The sequence below is a fragment of the Thalassophryne amazonica genome, chromosome 16 (assembly GCF_902500255.1).
Source record: "Thalassophryne amazonica chromosome 16, fThaAma1.1, whole genome shotgun sequence".
Classification (NCBI taxonomy): domain Eukaryota; kingdom Metazoa; phylum Chordata; class Actinopteri; order Batrachoidiformes; family Batrachoididae; genus Thalassophryne; species Thalassophryne amazonica.
The window spans coordinates 26,400,006-26,419,360 of NC_047118.1; the positions used below are offsets into that span (position 1 = coordinate 26,400,006).

General features: G+C 40.3%; 1 protein-coding gene and 1 long non-coding RNA gene across 3 annotated transcripts in view; one reads left to right on the forward strand and one right to left on the reverse strand.

Moving 5' to 3' along the window:
• The first annotated feature begins 136 nt into the window (after positions 1–136).
• Positions 137–3,941, forward strand: LOC117527521. The gene is made up of 2 exons (XR_004565548.1): positions 137–1,878; positions 2,113–3,941. It is a non-coding gene; the product is annotated as an uncharacterized LOC117527521 (long non-coding RNA).
• Positions 3,298–19,355, reverse strand: part of LOC117527520 (splicing factor U2AF 65 kDa subunit-like) — a 36,157-nt gene continuing 20,099 nt past the window's right edge. Inside the window, exons 6-11 of one of the 2 annotated variants that reach the window (XM_034189910.1) lie at positions 14,396–14,534; positions 14,213–14,292; positions 7,262–7,384; positions 7,088–7,174; positions 4,942–5,184; positions 3,298–4,120 (exon numbers count right to left, since the gene is read on the reverse strand). In XM_034189910.1, coding sequence (XP_034045801.1) covers positions 3,989–4,120; positions 4,942–5,184; positions 7,088–7,174; positions 7,262–7,384; positions 14,213–14,292; positions 14,396–14,534 — 804 coding nt within the window. In that variant the 3' untranslated portion in view covers positions 3,298–3,988. Of the gene's footprint in view, positions 4,121–4,941; positions 5,185–7,087; positions 7,385–14,212; positions 14,293–14,395; positions 14,535–19,355 lie in introns of both variants that reach the window. The other variant, XM_034189909.1, reaches the window with a different exon arrangement.

The following is a 19,355-nucleotide window of genomic DNA, read 5'->3' on the forward strand; positions in this document are numbered from 1 at the left end:
TAGAGAGGGCACAGGTGGGAATCAAACCCACAACCTTCTCACTGTGAGGCAACAGTGCTAACTACCAAGCCACCGTGCTGTCATGTATAAATATTGGCATAGTTAATCATTCTTCTTCTTTCGGCTGCTCCCACTAGGGGTCACCACAGCAGATCAGTCTTTTCCACCTCATCCTGTCCTCAGCATCTTCTGCCTCTGTGCTTTTCCTTCATGAAACAGAAGCTGAGTGAAACGATCTGAAAATATTCTGGTCATAAACAAATGCATAAATGCCTTAACTTATTGTATAGCAAAACACACACACACACACACACACGGAATGGATGAATATTGAATTACGTTGACCACAAAACTAAACTAAACATGAAATATCTTCATATCATACCTCCAGCAATGGAATAGAAGTCAAAGTAAATGTATTAAGGTTTATTGCATTTTTTGTAGTGAGTGCATATTTCATTATCGTCACGATCGGCCCGCAACCCTAAAAGTTATTGGGGTCTGAAAAACCCACTTTTCCCCTATGCGACCCAGCTCAGCTAAATTTGGTAGGAGGGTTTGGCTGTGTGTTGCCTGAATTAGGTCACGAATGGGCCAGAACACTGAAAGTTACTGGGGTCAGAAAAATACCTCTCCTCCCAAAAAGGCAAAGTTTTCAACTGATCCAGTGCTTTTCCATTTTATGGTCAAAATACAAACTGTATTTATGTATAAATTTGGGGTGATTATCCACAGCATCAATTATCAGTCAAATCAAATATACTTTACTGTCCCTGCAGGGAGTGTCAACCTCTGCCATCTGCACCAAAAACTTAATTACAGATTTATTTCACAAGAAATTGTTGTCTTCACCAGTAATTTTATTTTATTTATTTTTTTTAGAACACTAGCAAAACGTAATCACAGGGTTCTCTGGGTATTGAAGGAATACACTTTAGGACTTTGAGGTTCGGTAATAAAGTTTAACACAATACCTGATTCTGCATCTTTGTTAGAGAGCATGAAAAACCCAGAATGAGAATGGATGCAAACATTTATGTAACACAGTGGCAGTGATAGTACAAACTCATTTTTGGACAGTGCAAATGTACAAAATTCTTTGACATGTTCTGCTGTTTTTACTTTGAAACTGATAAAATTGTTTGTTAAACAATACACAAACCAGAATCTTAATGAAGTTTTTTTGTAATGTAGAATTTTTCAAACATATTTTAATAAATATTCACATATTTGTTGCACTATATTATATCTAGCCTGCATACTCATCCAGGTTTATTTCACAATAAATTAATGATTTAATATATTTTTCACAACAGATGTAAACAAACATCGCAGTTTAACCCTATAATGCCGTATACATCATTTTTGATACATTTCTTGGGTCAGGCATTGCCGGCTTAAAAAAGAAAATCATGTCTAAAAAATATAAATGTGCATCTCTTCACACGTGCACTGCTTCTGTAGTTTTAAATGAAGAAAACAGATTTGATTTTGACAGAATCAAATCTGTTTTGACATTAAACTGCAAAACTGAATACCGTATTTTCAGTGTACAAGTCAAGGTTTTTTTTCTCCCATTTTTGAGGCCCTGCAGCTTATACTCGGGTGCAACTCATATACGGAAAAATCATGCATGTTATTCATAATAATTATAGTAACTATTTATGTAAGAATTTCACAGTAATTTAAGCACTAAACAAAATACACTCCAGCAATTAAAGAATAAATATTAATGATGCACACAACAACAATGCACAAAAATCCCAACTTAAAGTGCTGACAATACAGAAAAAAGGTGCGACTTATACTCTGGCAAATATGGTATCTATTGCTGTGAGATGGTTACACTTATACATATGATATTATTTATTTCAACCAGTGTTATTAAAATGGAAAGCAGGGGTGGTGGCCAAGTGGTTAATGCGCTTGGTTTCAGTTCAGAAGGTTCTGGGTTCAAATCCCACCCCTGCCACATTTCTCCATGTAATGTGGAGTTGCGTCAGGAAGGGCATCCGGCGTAAAACTTGTGCCAATTCAACATGCAGATCCACCTTGGATTTGCTGTGGCGACCCCAAGTGCAAACAAGGGAGCAGCCGAAGGGACTGACTTAGTGTTATTAAAATGGAAGCACACAACATTTAATCACGTCATTTTCCTCCTCAAGCAGCTTCCCATAAACGCAGCACAAAAAACGAGCCACGTGCTGTTCGGCACGCACGAACAAAACTGCAATACATTATCTATATCACCAGTTTTACTTCAGCCCCCAGCAATAAAAACCGTGGCACAACTCATGATGTTTTCACGTCTGTACGTTTACATCCCACTGTAACGGATCAACATGTAGCGGTTGGTGATAATCATTTTGTACCCAACGTGTCAGTGTTTTGTGATGTTTTTTGACAGAATACTCAGCGAGGACAGTGAGGTTAAACAATAAAAAAATAAAAATTTGCACTTTTTGTGGCATGTTGGCGGAACCAGAGGTAAGTATGTGAGCATCACAGGTGTAACGTGTTATTACATTATTTGCGTTGTACCCGTGTCGCTGAGCACGCTGAGGTGAAAAACACCCAATCATGGGAAGATGAACTATAATAAACAGGAATATAATCATTTAATATAATATTACTCTGACATAGCTTTTCTATATTATGAGTACTTTTACTTTGTACTTTAAATATATTTTTATTGTATTACTTTTGTAGTTTTTCTTGCAGGAGTTTTACTTTGTTTCTTCCCGTTGGAACACTCCTGTCCAGCTGGTGGAAGTAATGCACTGAACAGGTTTGCTAACCACCATTAGAGTTACATTAAGAAGACAATGCTAACGTCACGCTAACTTAGCAATAGTAACGTCTGCAGTAGTGTTATTTGTTTGAACTACTGGTTAATCGCTGTGCATAATCTAACACTTGTTAACATTGCATAAAACAATATTCTCACAGCACCTGGATGTTGAGCAGCTACATAGCCGACATGAAAACAATTATTCTGGTGTTTTTAAACATGCCAAAAATTCCACAACAGAATCAGAAGACCATAATATACTGGTGTCCTCCTGATACACACCAAAAACTACAAACCCAAACAAATTTCCTATCAAATCGGCTGAATTATGTGTTGTTGGAGAAGTTGTGCTCAAACGAGCCAAACAAAACTACAAAGATGGCCGCAGACATATCCAAAGTAATTTTGCCATATTTTCCACATTTCCCAGGTAAAATAAATAAATAAATAATTTGTACAGCATGGTCTTCTGTTTTCCAGAAATTTTACCCTTTTGCCTGAAAAAATGTAAATGTGCAAATATGCGTGAAGGAAAATGTCTGTGCTCCACTCTGATCTCAGCGTTTTCAGCTCAAGTCAAAAATAATATTTTATATTTACAACATGATGCTATTGAAGAAGTGCGTTTTAGGCTGTTCTACAAAAATCTTATTTTTTTCCTCCCTAAAACAGCTGCACAAATGATGGCAAATTTAAGTAGAACGAGGTCTTAATTTACTGTTAAAGAACATGAATGTTGTGGTAGTTTCATTTAAATATACAAACAGGAATAACATATGGTATTTGTTCAGACAGCGGGCATTAAACTTGAAATGGTGTCTGGTAAATGCTTGTGCGCAAGAGGCTAAATAAAGGATCTTTTTTCTCACACATACAGACTTGAGAAGCAGCTACTTGAACATCGTCAGGCAGTATTTGTTAGGTCTAATCAAAGTACATGTAACATTCATTTACTGCAAAAGCTAAGCAGCTATACAATTTTTTTTTTTTTTTTTTTTTATCATTCTGAAAAAGATTCGTTGTCTGTCTGACTGTTAAGTAGTCAGGCCTGAACACGCTGCAGTCCGGTCCATCGTATAGTCCATGCAGGTCTTTAGCAGGTCCAGTCTGTGAGGACCAGCTCACAATGTCCAGAGAAGAAATCAACAAACAATTGCACAAACAAAAAGGGACGCTCCCGTCACACTCGCGGAGCCATCAGAACTCATGTCTTTGATACAGGTCGGGATCGTAGTATTTGGTGACCACCACCCTGTTGGCAAACTTGCGTCCAGTGAGGGACTGCATGGCTTTCTGGCAGTCTGCAGCAGAGACGTACTCCACAAAGATCTGCAAAGACAAACCGTCAATGATGTCTTCAGCTGATAATCATAACTGACACTAAATCAGAAATAAGGCAGGTGACTTCAAAGTGTCCGAGACTGCGAGCATATTTTTACAATCTTCATGGCTGCCTTTATGGTCTATGGGTACGGCAGGTTTTTGGTACCACTTAAGGGGACTAAACCGCACTTCCAATCCAGCCTCAGTGTACCATGTGTACCTACACAAAAATGTATGGGGGCCATCCAGGGTGGCAGCTGTAGCCCGGTAGGGGTCAGTGAAGGACTACACAGGGGTCAAAATTTAAAAATGCTCCAAACATTTTGAAAAGAACAATACACATTATTTGTCTGATCTTATTGATTCCACAAAGGTATAGTTTAGACTTTCTATGACTGAATGTTCTGGAGTTATGGAATAAAAAACAACAAAAAATGGTGACAAAGGTCAATTTGCATTTTGTACAGGGGTCAAAATCTGTCATTCTTAATTATCAAGTTAGATAAGATCAGATCAGATAAAATAAACTTTATTGATTCCACAATGGGGAAAATCACTTGTTGCAGAAGCAAAAGTCATTACTGTAGTAAAGAAAAAAAATACATAAAAGAAAGGTGACTAAAATATATTGCAATGTTTGTTGGTGAATACATAAAGTTGTACATTAGGGTCACATATGTCACAGAATCCAATGGACTACGCTGTTTGACATTTACTTTGGAGACCAAACGTACTATTCCATTTATTAATCCAACCACCTCAACCAACTAACCAACCAACCGACCACTCACCCATGTATAAAATAAGCCCCATAAACTCATTCTCACCTTCCCACATCCAGGCACTTCAACCCCACTGACAGGTCGAGGGATCTCGATGGAGCGGACGGTGCCGTACTTGCAGCACTCCTCCCGGATGTCTTCCAGGATCTCCTCATAGTCCTCATCGTCCACCAGCTCCTCAGGCATCACCATGTTGAGAAGGCAGAGAACCTCCGTAGGCATGCCGGAGTTCTGCAGCCTCTGGAGGCCAGGGACCTGCAGTGTCACTGGGGTCTCGATAATGGCAGCCTACCAGTGGAGAAAGCCAGAATATACAAACATCAGAGACTTTTTACAAATTAAAAATGACCATTTTTACATACAATCATCAAAATACAGTAGCAGCAGGTTGGTATAATTACTAACAAGAAAACCGCATGAGGCCATTTCACACCACAGGCACCTTTTGGGATGGTTAAGCAGAACATCATAACCATAAACAGGACATGTCTGCAAGCCTGTAAGTGTAAGTTCAGGAAACTAAGATGAGCTGCTACATTCATGACATACTCCACATACTACACACAGATCCAACACACTCCTGTAACGTGATCTTCAGTCAGCTGGTAAGCGCTCTTGTTGGGTTGTGCTCACTGAATTTGCTGCAGCCGGCTCTGGGGTCTGACTCTTCAGAAAAAAGAAAATGTGTCTTCAGTCTGTGATTTCCCACTGCACAGGTCACCATGAGGTCAAAGCCTTAGAAAAAGAAGTAAATCCAACAAAGGTCCTAAGGCTCATTGGTGCCACTGCCAGAGCACGAAGCGATGAGAGTCTACGACTGCCCCTGGAGAGGACAACATTACAGGCTGGTCAGCCGTTCACAGCAGGGCGCACTGGGACAACACAGATGAAGGGTCTTGTCCAAGGACACAGACAGGTAGCATAACTGGGAATCGAACCCAGGTCTACCTACTGGGAGCCCTACTCCTCCCAGTAAGATACCTGCTCCACTAAAACATGTAGCTTTAGAGCTGCTCAAAATACACAGTGGATTGGAGGAAACTGTTTTTATTTTTTTAACTGACAGCACAAGAGGTACTGTCATTATTCAGACGTCCATCTTCCTATCTGCTCATGTGACGATTTAAACAGACTGTCCTTCGAATGGGCTCCCGTGATGTTCATCATTCTGACTTCAATGTTATATATCTTTGGAGGGATCAGAGGAAGATTGAAGATTGGTCACATTGACCTACTTTTCTGGGGAAAGAGGTCAACTTGGTCGGTAATGAGGTCAAAACAAGATCACCTACGAAGGCTAAGAGATGTTTAGCATTTTGCTGTTGGTGTTACTACACCTTGGGATGGACCAGCCTACTGAAGATTGGTTCGCTTCACTTATTCTTTTAGGGAAAAATGTCAACTTGGTCATTAACTATATAACCAATATCACCTGAACAAGCTACAGGACGTTCATTATAATAATAATGTCAGTGATGCATATTGTGACTGAGAAGAACCCCACTGAAGATTGGCAGCCTTGACCTACTATGTCTGAGAACATGTCATCATTCATTCACCAGTCAGAATCACTGAAGGAGGCCAAGAGACTTGTACTTCATATCAGCCAAGGGGTTCTAAGTTCTGAAGCGCATTGTGTCTCTTTTTGTTCTGTTACAAATATCTGCCACTTCGAGAAATGTTCTAACTGTGGTGGCAAATTAGCGTCATTTTACGAGCACACGACAAACAGTGTAGAGGCCTGAAGTCCTTTAGGAGACAGGGCATACTAAAACCTGTGGAACTTTCAGAAATGTTGGATGTAGACAATGGGCACTCTTCATGCACCCAGGACTGCTGCTGCATTTTTGTTGGATGGGTTGTTCACTATGACCACTGGATCTGACGTGTGCTTGGATGCTTAGTTCCATCACCTCTGTTTGGCATGATGGATATTTCTCTGTTGTACTTTATTGGATTTTTATCACTGGTAGTACGGCCAAAGCATATGGTCACCCCTCTGAGTCTGGTCTGCTTGAGGTTTCCTCACTTAAAATGCAGACTGACTTTTTCCTCGACTACTGTTGCCAGCGTGCTTGCTGTGGACAGTTGCTAAGGTTAGACCTTACCCTTGTTTGTTCACAGTACTACATTAATGCCTTACATTTAATATTATTATTACAATAAGAGACCAAGGGCTAAAAGTACTCACAGGATTGGTGTTTTTAGCTCCCACGCTAGCCCTTTGGACAATGAGCTTTTTGTCGCCGAGTTGCATTCCATTGAGCCCAGCGACTGCCTGACGGGGAACAGAAACATTCTGCTGAACAACAGCTTCACCAACACAGGCAGCAATCTTTAAGCAGCAGAAGAAATCACTCACTACCTGATCGGTGGCACCCACGTCCACGTACTCACAAAAGGCGTAACCTTTTGACAGTGACGTGGCACTGTCCTTGACAAGATTGAAAGCTTTTAAGGGCCCAAATGATGTCAAGAGCTCCTTGACCTGCACGAAAGTGTAAGAGCAGCACAGACATGAGACCAACAGCAACATCAACCTACTGAGAGAAATCTACACCAGAAAATTAAAATCAGGTTGCATGAAAATTACATTACAGTGGAAAAAAGTGCAGGCTGAAAGGTGAGAGAGTGCCTCTAATAAATTAAAGACAGAAAGAAATTCCATCAAATTTTAGCTCATTGTAGCTTTACAAAAGGTTACCGAGCTTACAGACTGTTTTGTTACTTTGTGGAACGACACAGCGTGAATAAAAAACTATGCACCATTTTGGAATGTTTCAAGTGTCAAATTGAAAAAATGTTATATAGGGCATTTTGACATTGATTAAAAGACACAAAGGACACAACTGTAAATTGATTTTTGCCTGTCAGCTCGTTTAATTTTTGTCAAAAGTTACCTCCTCAAAAGAATAAACAGTGAAGATCTGGCCACACATTTGAGCAGCTTTTGTCACCATCTAATGGGCGATTTGAGAATTTCAGGGCTTCTGGTACATTTACTACTTGAAAGCCAAAAATTCAGTAAAAAAAAAAAAATGTCAGAAATGATTTTGTTGTTGTTGTTGTTTTGACACAGAGAGCTTTGATCTCCCAGCTTTAAAGTATACAAATTTCAATCTTACAGTTCTTGAGTTTTAAGAAAAGAAAGTGTGCCAGAAGGACGTATAGAAGGATGGAATTTTTTTTCTTAACAATTAATTTGTGTGGGAGTGTGTGTGTATATATATATATATAAACACACATAAGTAAACACAAATGTAACAAAATGCCCAAAGTTATTCAACAACAGCCTTATTCCAAAATGGAGTGAATTCATTTTTTTTCCATTGAAATTCTTCACAAAACACCCCATATTGACAATATGAAAAAGTTTTTTTTTTTTTTTTTTAGATTTTTGCAAATTTATAAAAAATAAAAACTAGGAAATCACATGTACATAAATATTCAGTCTTTGCCATGAAACTCAAAATTGAGATCACGTGCCTCCTGTTTCTGCTGATCATCCATGAGATGTTTCTACAGCTACAGACAGTCAAAGCACAAATCAAGCATGAAGTCAAAGGAATTGTCTGTAGAGCTCTGAGACAGGATTGTGTGGAGGCACAAATCTGGGGAAGGTTACAGAAACATTTCTGCTGCTTTGAAGGTCCCAATAAGCACAGTGGCCTCCATCATTTGTAAATGGAAGACGTTCAGATCCACCAGGACTCTTCCTAGAGCTGGCCGCCCAGCTAAACTGAATGATCGGGGGAGAAGGGCCTTAGTCAGGGAGGTGACCAAGAACCCGGTGGTCACTCTGTCAGAGCTCCAGCATTGCGCTGTGCAGAGAGGAGAACCTTCCAGAAGGACGCCACTCCTTAGTAAAAGTCACATGGCAGCCCACCTGGAGTTTGCCAAAAGGCACCTGAAGGACTCTCCGACCAGGAGAAACAAAATTCTCTGGTCTGATGAGACAAAGATTGAACTCTTTGGCATCATGTTTGGGGAAACCAGGCACCATCCCTACAGTGAAGCATGGTGGTGGCAGCATCATGCTATGGGGATGTTTTTCAGCAGAAGGAACTGGGAGACTAGTCAGGATTGAAAGAAAGATGAATGCAGCAATGTACAGAGACATCCTGGATGAAAACCTGCTCCAGGGTGCTCTTGACCTCAGACTGGGGCGAAGGTTCATCTTTCAGCAGGACAATGAACCTAAGCACACAGCCAATATATTAAAGTAGTGGCTTCAGGATGACTCTGTGAATGTCCTTGAGTGGACCAGCCAGAGCCCAGACCTGAATCTGACTGAACATCTCTGGAGAAATCTGAAAATGGCTGAGCACTGACACTCCCCATCCAACCTGATGGAGCATGAGAGGTGCTGCAAAGAAGAATGGACCAAACTGCCCAAAGATAGGTGCACCAAACTTGTGGCATCATATTCAAGAAGACTTGAGGCTGGAATTGCTGCCAAGGTGCATCAACAAAGTATTGAGCAAAGGGAGTGAATACTTACTTACTTGATTTCTTAGTTTTTTAAATAAATTTGCCAAAAAACAAAAAACCTTATTTCATGTTGTCATTATGGGATCCTGTGAGTAGAATTTTGAGAGGAAAAAAATGAATTTACTCCATTTCTGAATAAGGTTGTAACATAACAAAATGTGTAAAAAGTGAAGCACTGAATACTTTCTGGATGCTCTGCATTTCTAGAGCTCTATTCCATCAGAAGAGATGCTGATGTGCAGTGCTGTTGTAAAGTGCTTTACAACAGCACTGCACACACACACACACTGAGGTCAGGATGTGTGTGTTCTGTGTGATCCTTGCAAGTACTTCCCTGGCACAGAGAGCACCACAATATCCTTGTAATTGTTGCAGTCTCAGCAATCACCCTTTCCTGTCAAAAACAGGACATGTTGGATCCCAGTCAGATGGGATCATCTTCATCTCCCAGTGAAAGAAAATTTGCTTTCAATACCAGAGCAACAGCATCTCCACATAATCAGTGACTTGGAAACGTTCATGCATTCATCCTTTGACTTGTCTAAAAAAAAGTATCAAAGGTTGACAAAAACATTGGGTTTTGTTGTTCAATAACTTTGGGCATTTTATTAAACATTTGGATTATCAAATACAATTCAGGGTGTCTCAAAAATCTATGGGGAAGATTGAATTATTTTACAGATAAAAAAAATTGGAAGGGGGAGGGGCATTATTTTGTTTTCTATTTATAAGAAGAACTTAACATTGAAAACAAGGAATCTGATGTTTAAATGTCATATTAAGATACTTTTTAATTGTTATATTAAATTGCAATATGAGCAGCACTCGTGAGTAAAGAGCATAACATCATTTAACCAGGTTTTACTTTAAACCGTCGCCCATCTGCATGAAAATAATGTTAAAACTACAAAAACATCCCTGTATTTATTCAAGGTAAGATCGGAATCAAACGTTTGAAAGTGTCTATCTGAAGACAAACTGCTCCAGAGGTTACACGTTCTTACCTTTACATTTAATCTGTCTATACACCCTAAAAACTCCAACACCACCACCATCCCAAAAACCCGTCTGAATGAGCCGTTCTTAACCCAGCGGCTCTGGGTGATAAACGCGCTCCAAAAACATGATGGGAGAGAGAAAGCAGCCAGTGAGGGAGCCTCCTGGCGAGGCGTGTATCCGTGTGAGGACCAGAATGTCTTACTTGCCTTGTGTTACATGTTGGCATGGCAGCAGTAGATCAGTACTACTGAACAAATTATGAGCGCAGACTTAACGATCTTACAGGCCCCTAGCTGGGGACAAAGTGGGGGAACAAAAATGAAAGAGCTGTGAGTATCAACGCAGCAGCAGCAGTTACTGCAAGTATTAAATATATATATCAATGAATAATATACATCAGGCTGACCTCATGAGCTGTAATGGGAGAGAAGGGACAGTTACAATCAGTTTCATGGTGTGATGGTGCAAACTTACATATCTGTCCACCTGAGAGAGACACACGGAGCTCGACTGTCAAACTTCTATATTAACTATGACTATCAGACCTACTGAACATTACTGTGCAAATATTTATTCTAACTTGAAATTCTCAGATTTTACTGTACTTATATATATTATACTCATTACTTATATATACTTATATTATCTATATATTACTATATTTAGGAGTCATATGCAATGTTCAGTGCATTTCAGGAGTTTTGTGACGACATTAACCCCTTTTTAAAAATGGCCGGAACACTGAGTTTCTGTGCTGTTCTGGGTTTTGTTTGTAACTGAGAAACACACCTCAAAACAACAAACTAGTTCAGAAATGCACAGTACATCCCCACAGTAAGTTTGAAGCAAAGGCTGTGTTATTTTTGAAAATACATAGACTAAGGCCTATACACTACAACCCCAATTCAATGAAGTTGGAACGTTGTGTAAAATATAAATAAAAACTGGATACAATAATTTGCAAATCCTCTTCAACCTATATTCAATTGAATACACCACAAAGACAATATATTTAATGTTCAAACTGATAAACTTTATTGTTTTTGTGCAAATATTTGCTCATTTTGAAATGGATGCCTGGAACACGTTTCAAAAAAGCTGGGACAGTGGTATGTTTACCACTGTGTTACATCGCCTTTCCTTCTAACAACACTCAATAAGCGTTTGGGAACTGAGGACACTAACTGTTGAAGCTTTGTAGGTGGAATTCTTTCATTCTTGCTTGATGTACGACTTCAGTTGTTCAACAGTCCGGGGTCTCCGTTGTTGTATTTTGCGCTTCATAATGCGCCATACATTTTCAATGGGCGACAGGTCTGGACTGCAGGCAGGCCAGTCTAGTACCTGCACTCTTTTACTACGAAGCCACGCTGTTGTAACATGTACAGAATGTGTCTTGGCACTGTCTTGCTGAAATAAGCAGGGACGTCCCTGAAAAAGACGCTGTTTGGATGGCAGCATGTTTTGCTTCAAAACCTGGATGTACCTTTCAGCATTGATGGTGCCATCACAGATGTGTAAGTTGTCCATGCCATGGGCACTAACACACCCCCATACCATCACAGATGCTGGCTTTTGAACTTTGTGCTGGTAACAATCTGGATGTCTTTTTTCTCTTTTGTCCAGAGGACACGACGTCCATGATTTCCAAAAACAATTTGAAATGTGGACTCATCAGACCACAGCACACTTTTCCACTTTGCGTCTGTCCATTTCAAATGAGCTCAGACCCAGAGAAGGTGGCAGCGTTTCTGCATGTTGTTGATGTGTGACTTTCACTTTGCATGGTAGAGTTTTAACTTGCACTTGTAGATGTAGCGACGAACTGTGTTAACTGACAATGGTTTTCTGAAGTGTTCCTGAGCCCACACGGTAAGATCCTTTACATAATGATGTCGGTTTATAATGCAGTGCCGCCTGAGGGATCGAAGGTCACGGCCATTCAATGTTGGTTTTCAGCCTTGCTGCTTACGTGTAGAAAGTTCTCCAGATTCTCTGAATCTTCTGATTATATTATGGACTGTAGATGATGGAATCCCTCAATTTTTTGCAACTGAACATTGAGAAACATTGCTCTTAAACTGTTGGACTATTTTGTGATCCTCGCCCCATCTTTGCTTATGAACAGCTGAGCCTTTTGGGGATGCTCCTTTTATATCCAATCATGACACTCACCTGTTTCCAATTAATCTGTTCACCTGTGGAATGTTCTAATCAGGTGTTCTTTTTAGCATTCATCAACTTTCCCAGTCTTTTGTTGCTCCTGTCCCAGCTTTTTTGAAATGTGTTTCAAATAGGTAGACATTTGCAAAAAAAACAAGAAAGCAAATCAGAATGAACATTAAACATCTTGTCTTTGTGGTGTATTCAATTGAATATAGGCTGCAGATGCTTTGCAAATCATTGTATTCTGTTAATTTTTAGTTACATTTCACACAACGTCCAACTTCATTGGAATTTGGGTTGTACATTGAAATTGAGTGTGGTAGTCCACAGGCTGGTTACATGCATATGACTTTGCTTACCTTTTTTACAATATCCGCGTGACGGAGCGCCCAGAGCCGAGAATGAGCCCACCCGCCCCCTTTTTTTTTGAAGAAAGTTGGCTAAGCACCCACGCGAAATTAAATTTCATGATCCCAAGACATTGTAAAAAGCAAAAAATAATGAGCTTTCATGATGTTTTTCTCGTCTCTTCTGTGTCTTACCTGTGATGACGTCATGAGTGTGCGCAGGTAGTGGAATTGAAGTTTATGTTGAAATGTGCTCATATTTTGAAAGACACTCGTGCAAGAAAACAGGAAGTGTTCCAGGACAATAGCTAGCTTTGTGAAGGTTAAGATGGAATTCTGCTGTGACAGTTTTTATGCTGCCAATGTGAGGAAGCAGCTTAATGTCGAATGGACATCAACAAGGACAGAACAAATTAACCATCCAGAAAGTTCTCTGTCTGATGTCCGCTCAAAGTTTTGAGCATGTAGCGGAACTTTCTGATGAACTCCCCAGACATCCGCTGATAAGGAACACATTTAATGAATGAGAAAAAGACAAAAACTGACCCAAAAGGGTGAGTATTTGTGATTTATTTTTATTTCTGATGAAATCAGACATGTTATTGAAATGGGTGTTCTGACTAATATTGGTTGTTCCCGTGCATCGCCCCACCCCCTCTTCAGGTAGAATTTCACTCGGAACACCCTGAGCACTCCGATGCGCGAATACAGTAATATCAAAATCTTAAATACAAGTTTGGTGAAAGAACTTTACTTTAACAGCCGAGTTGCACGTATACAATCCATATGCTTGCAAACACACAGTATGTACAGTAATGTATGTGAAAATGAGAAGTACCTGCACAAGCAAAGTACTATAATGAGTATGTTTTGTTCTTAATACGCTGCAGGATTTGTCCATAATGAGATAATAGAAACACAAAAACACTTAAAATGCCAATGTGTTTAAGAAGTTACATATTCACATACTGCGTATGTACGTTCTTGTAACTTTGGTCTACATTCCCTCTATATGATGTAGATCTGAGGCCATAATTTCACATAAGAGGTCTCAGTAGGTATGTAACACATTCATTTATTAATAAAATGAAATGTGGTTAATTGTGCATACAAATACTTACGATACATTATTTTAATTTGTATTCTGGTCAAAAAATTCATCCTGAATTAGTTTTTTTAACTGCAAAATACAGTTCAGTTTTACTGCTTAATTTACTCATCTCTTAAAAGAAACTGCACATTTAAGCGTGATAATGTCATCAAGTGCAAGAGAAATTATCAAACAACAATGAACCTGTTGTTGTCAGTAATACCTGGTCATCATTAAGGTAGTTCGGCAGCCCGCCCACAAACAGTTTATGAGGGGAATCAGGAACCACGGTGGAGACAACGCCTTCGAAAGGAAATACAGCACATCCTTCTCAAATACATTCACAAATAGCACAAAGTTGTATTTACAAAGTTAAAAATATGAGTTAAAACCACTGGCAACAAACCTGGGACATGAAAGGCAGGCTGCTCTGAAATACCAGGCAAAGGTCGATAGTCGTGAGGTCTTCTAATCTTCAGAGACTGTCCCTGAAAAATGATTCCATCAAAGGCCATGGCCTGTGTGGTCTCATCAACAGATCGAAACTACAAAGGAGAATCATTTTTAAGGTTCTGCAGCAACCTTCTATTTAGTAACAAAAACAACCAGCTTTCATAACATGAATGAAATCTGTGTCTCTGGACTACAAGTCAAACCAGACTGTAAGTCACAATTATTTTACAACATATACCGTATTTTCTGGAGTACAGATTGCATAGTTTTTTGTTGAGAAGGTATTCACAGGGCTTCACAATTTCTACATTTAGCTATGTTACAACCTTATTCCAAAATGGATGTTTTTTTCCTAAAACTTCTACAACCCCTGGCAAAAATTATGGAATCACCGGCCTCGGAGGATGTTCATTCAGTTGTTTAATTTTGTAGAAAAAAAGCAGATCACAGACATGACACAAAACTAAAGTCATTTCAAATGGCAACTTTCTGGCTCTCCAAGGTGTGATCACTCCTTTTTAGATGCAGACTAATGAGCAGATCTGATTTGATGTAGGTGTTAGTTTTGGGGATGAAAATTTACAGGGTGATTCCATAATTTATTCCTCAGAATTGAGTGAGTCCATATTTTTTTTCCCTCTGCTTGGTCTAAAAAAGTAACCCTTACTGACTGCCACAATTTTTTTTCTTGATTTCTTATAGTGTTTCTTAAAGCCAGAAAGTTGCCATTTGTGTCATGTCTGTGATCTGCTTTTTTTTTCTACAAAATTAAACAACTGAATAAACATCCTCCGAGGCCGGTGATTCCATAATTATTGCCAGGGGTTGTACACACAATACCACATAATGTGACAATGTGAAAAAAAATTTTTTTTTTTTAGATTTTTGCAAATTTACCAACCCCCAGAGCAAGAACACAGGTGCCAGTGGTAAGAAAAAACTCACATCTGATGATATTGAGGAAGAAACCTCAAGCAGACCAGACTCAGAGAGGTGACCCACTGCTTAGGTTATTATAAGTTACAAGGTTTATACAAAGCTTTACAAAGCTGAAACGGAAAACAGGAAAACAAAACAACATGACATAATAACTAAAGAATATGCATTTGATGAGACATCCACACAGGTGATTATGCCACAGGCAGGGATCATCCAGCATTCCTCATGCCTCAAGTGGCTCCTGTTTCCACTGATCATCCTTGAGATGTTTCTACAGCTTAATTGGAGTCCACCTGGGGTAAATTCAGTTGATTGGACATGATATGGAAAGACACACACGTGTCTACATATAAGGTCCCACAGTTGACAGTCAGAACACAAACCAAGTATGAAGTCACAGGAACTGTTTGTAGACCTCAGAGACAGGATTGTCTGGAGACACAAATCTGGGAAAGGGGACAGAAACATTTCTGCTGCTTTGAAGGTCCCAATGAGCACAATGGCCTCCATCATCTGTAAATGGAAGAAGTTGGGATCCACCAGGACTCTTCCTAGAGCTGTGTCGCCCGTCTAAACTGAGCGATCGGGGGAGAAGGACCTTAGTGGCTTCAGGACAACTCTGTGAATGTCCTTGAGTGGTCCAGCCAGAGCCCAGACCTGAATCCGACTGAACATCTCTGGAGAGATCTGAAAATGTCTGTGCACCGACGATCCCCATCCAACCTGATGGAGCTTGAGAGGTGCTGCAAAGAGGAATGGGCCAAACTGCCCAAAGATAGGTGCACCAAGCTTGTGACATCATATTCAAGAAGACTTGAGGCTGGAATTGCTGCCAAAGGTGCATCAACAAAGTACTGAGCAAAGGCTGTGAATACTTACGTATGCGTGATTTCTTAGGGGTTTTTTTTATTTTTAATAAATTTGCGAAAAAAAAAAAAAAAAAAACTTTTCATGTTGTCATAATGGGGTGCTGTGAGTCCAATTTTGAGAGATTTGTTTTGAATGCACTCCATTTGGAATAAGGCTGTAACATAACAAAATGTGGAAAAAGTGAAGTACTGTGAATACTTTCTGGATGCGCTGTGTGCAAGGTTGGGTAGGATTACTTTGAAATGTAATCCAAAAGTAATCAGATTACAAGTAATCAAAATGTACATACGAGGGTAGGCTGAAAAGTTCTAAGGCTCACTATAATGCAGTTAATGCATTACTCCTTCATGGGGAGTCTTTTCAGCCTACCCTCGTACATACATGTAAAGCCCCGGTCACAACCCACCGTGCATTTCGTACGTTTTCTGCGGATGCCACGGCCACTACGTTTTTGTGAAAACATACGGCGGCAGTAGCAAGAGGAGGGAGGGAGCACGTTCAACGCACGTCTCTAGGAGTGTACGATAAAGAGAGTTGACAATAAAGCAGTGTGTGTGTGGGGGGGGTCGCTTTTCTTTTTATGAGCGGGACTGGAGCGGCAGGTGTTTTTCGGCGTCGGCGAGGCATGAGCATGTCCAGCCTGCAGCGGTCAGTTATACGAGTGTTTACTTGCCTCGAAAAGTTACAGCTAGTTAACAGACTGAAGCTGTGGAGTGTGTGTTGCTGACGTTTAGAAATAAAGTCCAAGTTCAAGTGACTGAAGTTGGTGACTCTTGCTTGCCTCTACTGGTGGTTGGCTCTCACTGCGGTATTGTATCACTTCCTGTTCCGGAGCACAGTGGTGTTTTGCTGTATCTGTTAGCTGTTTAATCTGCGCAGTTAGATTGATCTAGATAACTAGATAACGATTTGTTTCACAGTGTAATCTTCACGTGCCTTAACTAAAGCACTCCCTCTGCTGAATCACCTCTAAATTATTTACACATTATTCACTTTGTGTGTTTTTAGGAATCCGCTAGCTTAGTGCAGCTACTAGCTCTTAGCCGGTTTAGCATGGCGGCTTCTCCTGTCTCTCCCGCACTTTTCTGCTCTGGGTGTGAAATGTTTAGTTATTCCTCGGCCTCCTTTAGCAGTAATGGTACTTGTAATAAGTGTAGCTTATTCGTAGCTTTGGAGGCCAGGCTGGGCGAATTGGAGACTCGGCTCCGCACCGTGGAAAATTCTACAGCTAGCCAGGCCCATGTAGTCGGTGCGGACCAAGGTAGCTTAGCCGCCGTTAGTTCCCTTCCAGCAGATCCCGAGCAGCCGGGAAAGCAGGCCGACTGGGTGACTGTGAGGAGGAAGCGTAGCCCTAAACAGTAGCCCCGTGTACACCGCCAACCCGTTCACATTTCTAACCGTTTTTCCCCACTCGGCGACACACCCGCCGAGGATCAAACTCTGGTTATTGGCGACTCTGTTTTGAGAAATGTGAAGTTAGCGACACCAGCAACCATAGTCAATTGTCTTCCGGGGGCCAGAGCAGGCGACATTGAAGGAAATTTGAAACTGTTGGCTAAGGCTAAGCGTAAATTTGGTAAGATTGTAATTCACATCGGCAGTAATGACACCCGGTTACGCCAATTGGAGGTCAATAAAATTAACATTGAATCGGTGTGTAACTTTGCAAAAACAATGTCGGACTCTGTAGTTTTCTCTGGGCCCCTCCCCAATCGGACCGGGAGTGGCATGTTTAGCTGCATGTTCTCCTTGAATTGCTGGCTGTCTGAGTGGTGTCCAAAAAATGAGGTGGACTTCATAGATAATTGGCAAAGCTTCTGGGGAAAACCTGGTCTTGTTAGGAGAGACGGCATCCATCCCACTTTGGATGGAGCAGCTCTCATTTCTAGAAATCTGGCCAATTTTCTTAAATCCTCCAAACCGTGACTATCCAGGGTTGGGACCAGGAAGCAGAGTTGTAGTCTTACACACCTCTCTGCAGCTTCTCTCCCCCTGCCATCCCCTCAATACCCCATCCCCGTAGAGACGGTGCCTGCTCCCAGACCACAATAACCAGTAAAAATCTATTTAAGCATAAAAATTCAAAAAGAAAAAATAATATAGCACCTTCAACTGCACCACAGACTAAAACAGTTAAATGTGGTCTATTAAACATTAGGTCTCTCTCTTCTAAGTCCCTGTTAGTAAATGATATAGTAACTGATCAACATATTGATTTATTCTGCCTTACAGAAACCTGGTTACAGCAGGATGAATATGTTAGTTTAAATGAGTCAACAGCCCCGAGTCACACTAACTGCCAGAACGCTCGTAGCACGAGCCGAGGGGGAGGATTAGCAGCAATCTTCCACTCCAGCTTATTAATTAATCCAAAACCCAGACAGAGCTTTAATTCATTTGAAAGCTTGACTCTTAGTCTTGTTCATCCAAATTGGAAGTCCAAAAAAACAGTTTTATTTGTTATTATCTATCGTCCACCTGGTCGTTACTGTGAGTTTCTCTGTGAATTTTCAGACCTTTTGCCTGACTTAGTGCTTAGCTCAGATAAGATAATTATAGTGGGCGATTTTAACATCCACACAGATGCTGAGAATGACAGCCTCAACACTGCATTTAATCTATTATTAGACTCAATTGGCTTTGCTCAAAATGTAAATGAGTCCACCCACCACTTTAATCATATCTTAGATCTTGTTCTGACTTATGGTATGGAAATTGAAGACTTAACAGTATTCCCTGAAAACTCCCTTCTGTCTGATCATTTCTTAATAACATTTACATTTACTCTGATGGACTACCCAGCAGTGGGGAATAAGTTTCATTACACTAGAAGTCTTTCAGAAAGCGCTGTAACTAGGTTTAAGGATATGATTCCTTCTTTATGTTCTCTAATGCCATATACCCACACAGTGCAGAGTAGCTACCTAAACTCTGTGAGTGAGATAGAGTATCTTGTCAATAGTTTTACATCCTCATTGAAGACAACTTTGGATGCTGTAGCTCCTCTGAAAAAGAGAGCCTTAAATCAGAAGTGCCTGACTCCGTGGTATAACTCACAAACTCGCAGCTTAAAGCAGATAACCCGTAAGTTGGAGAGGAAATGG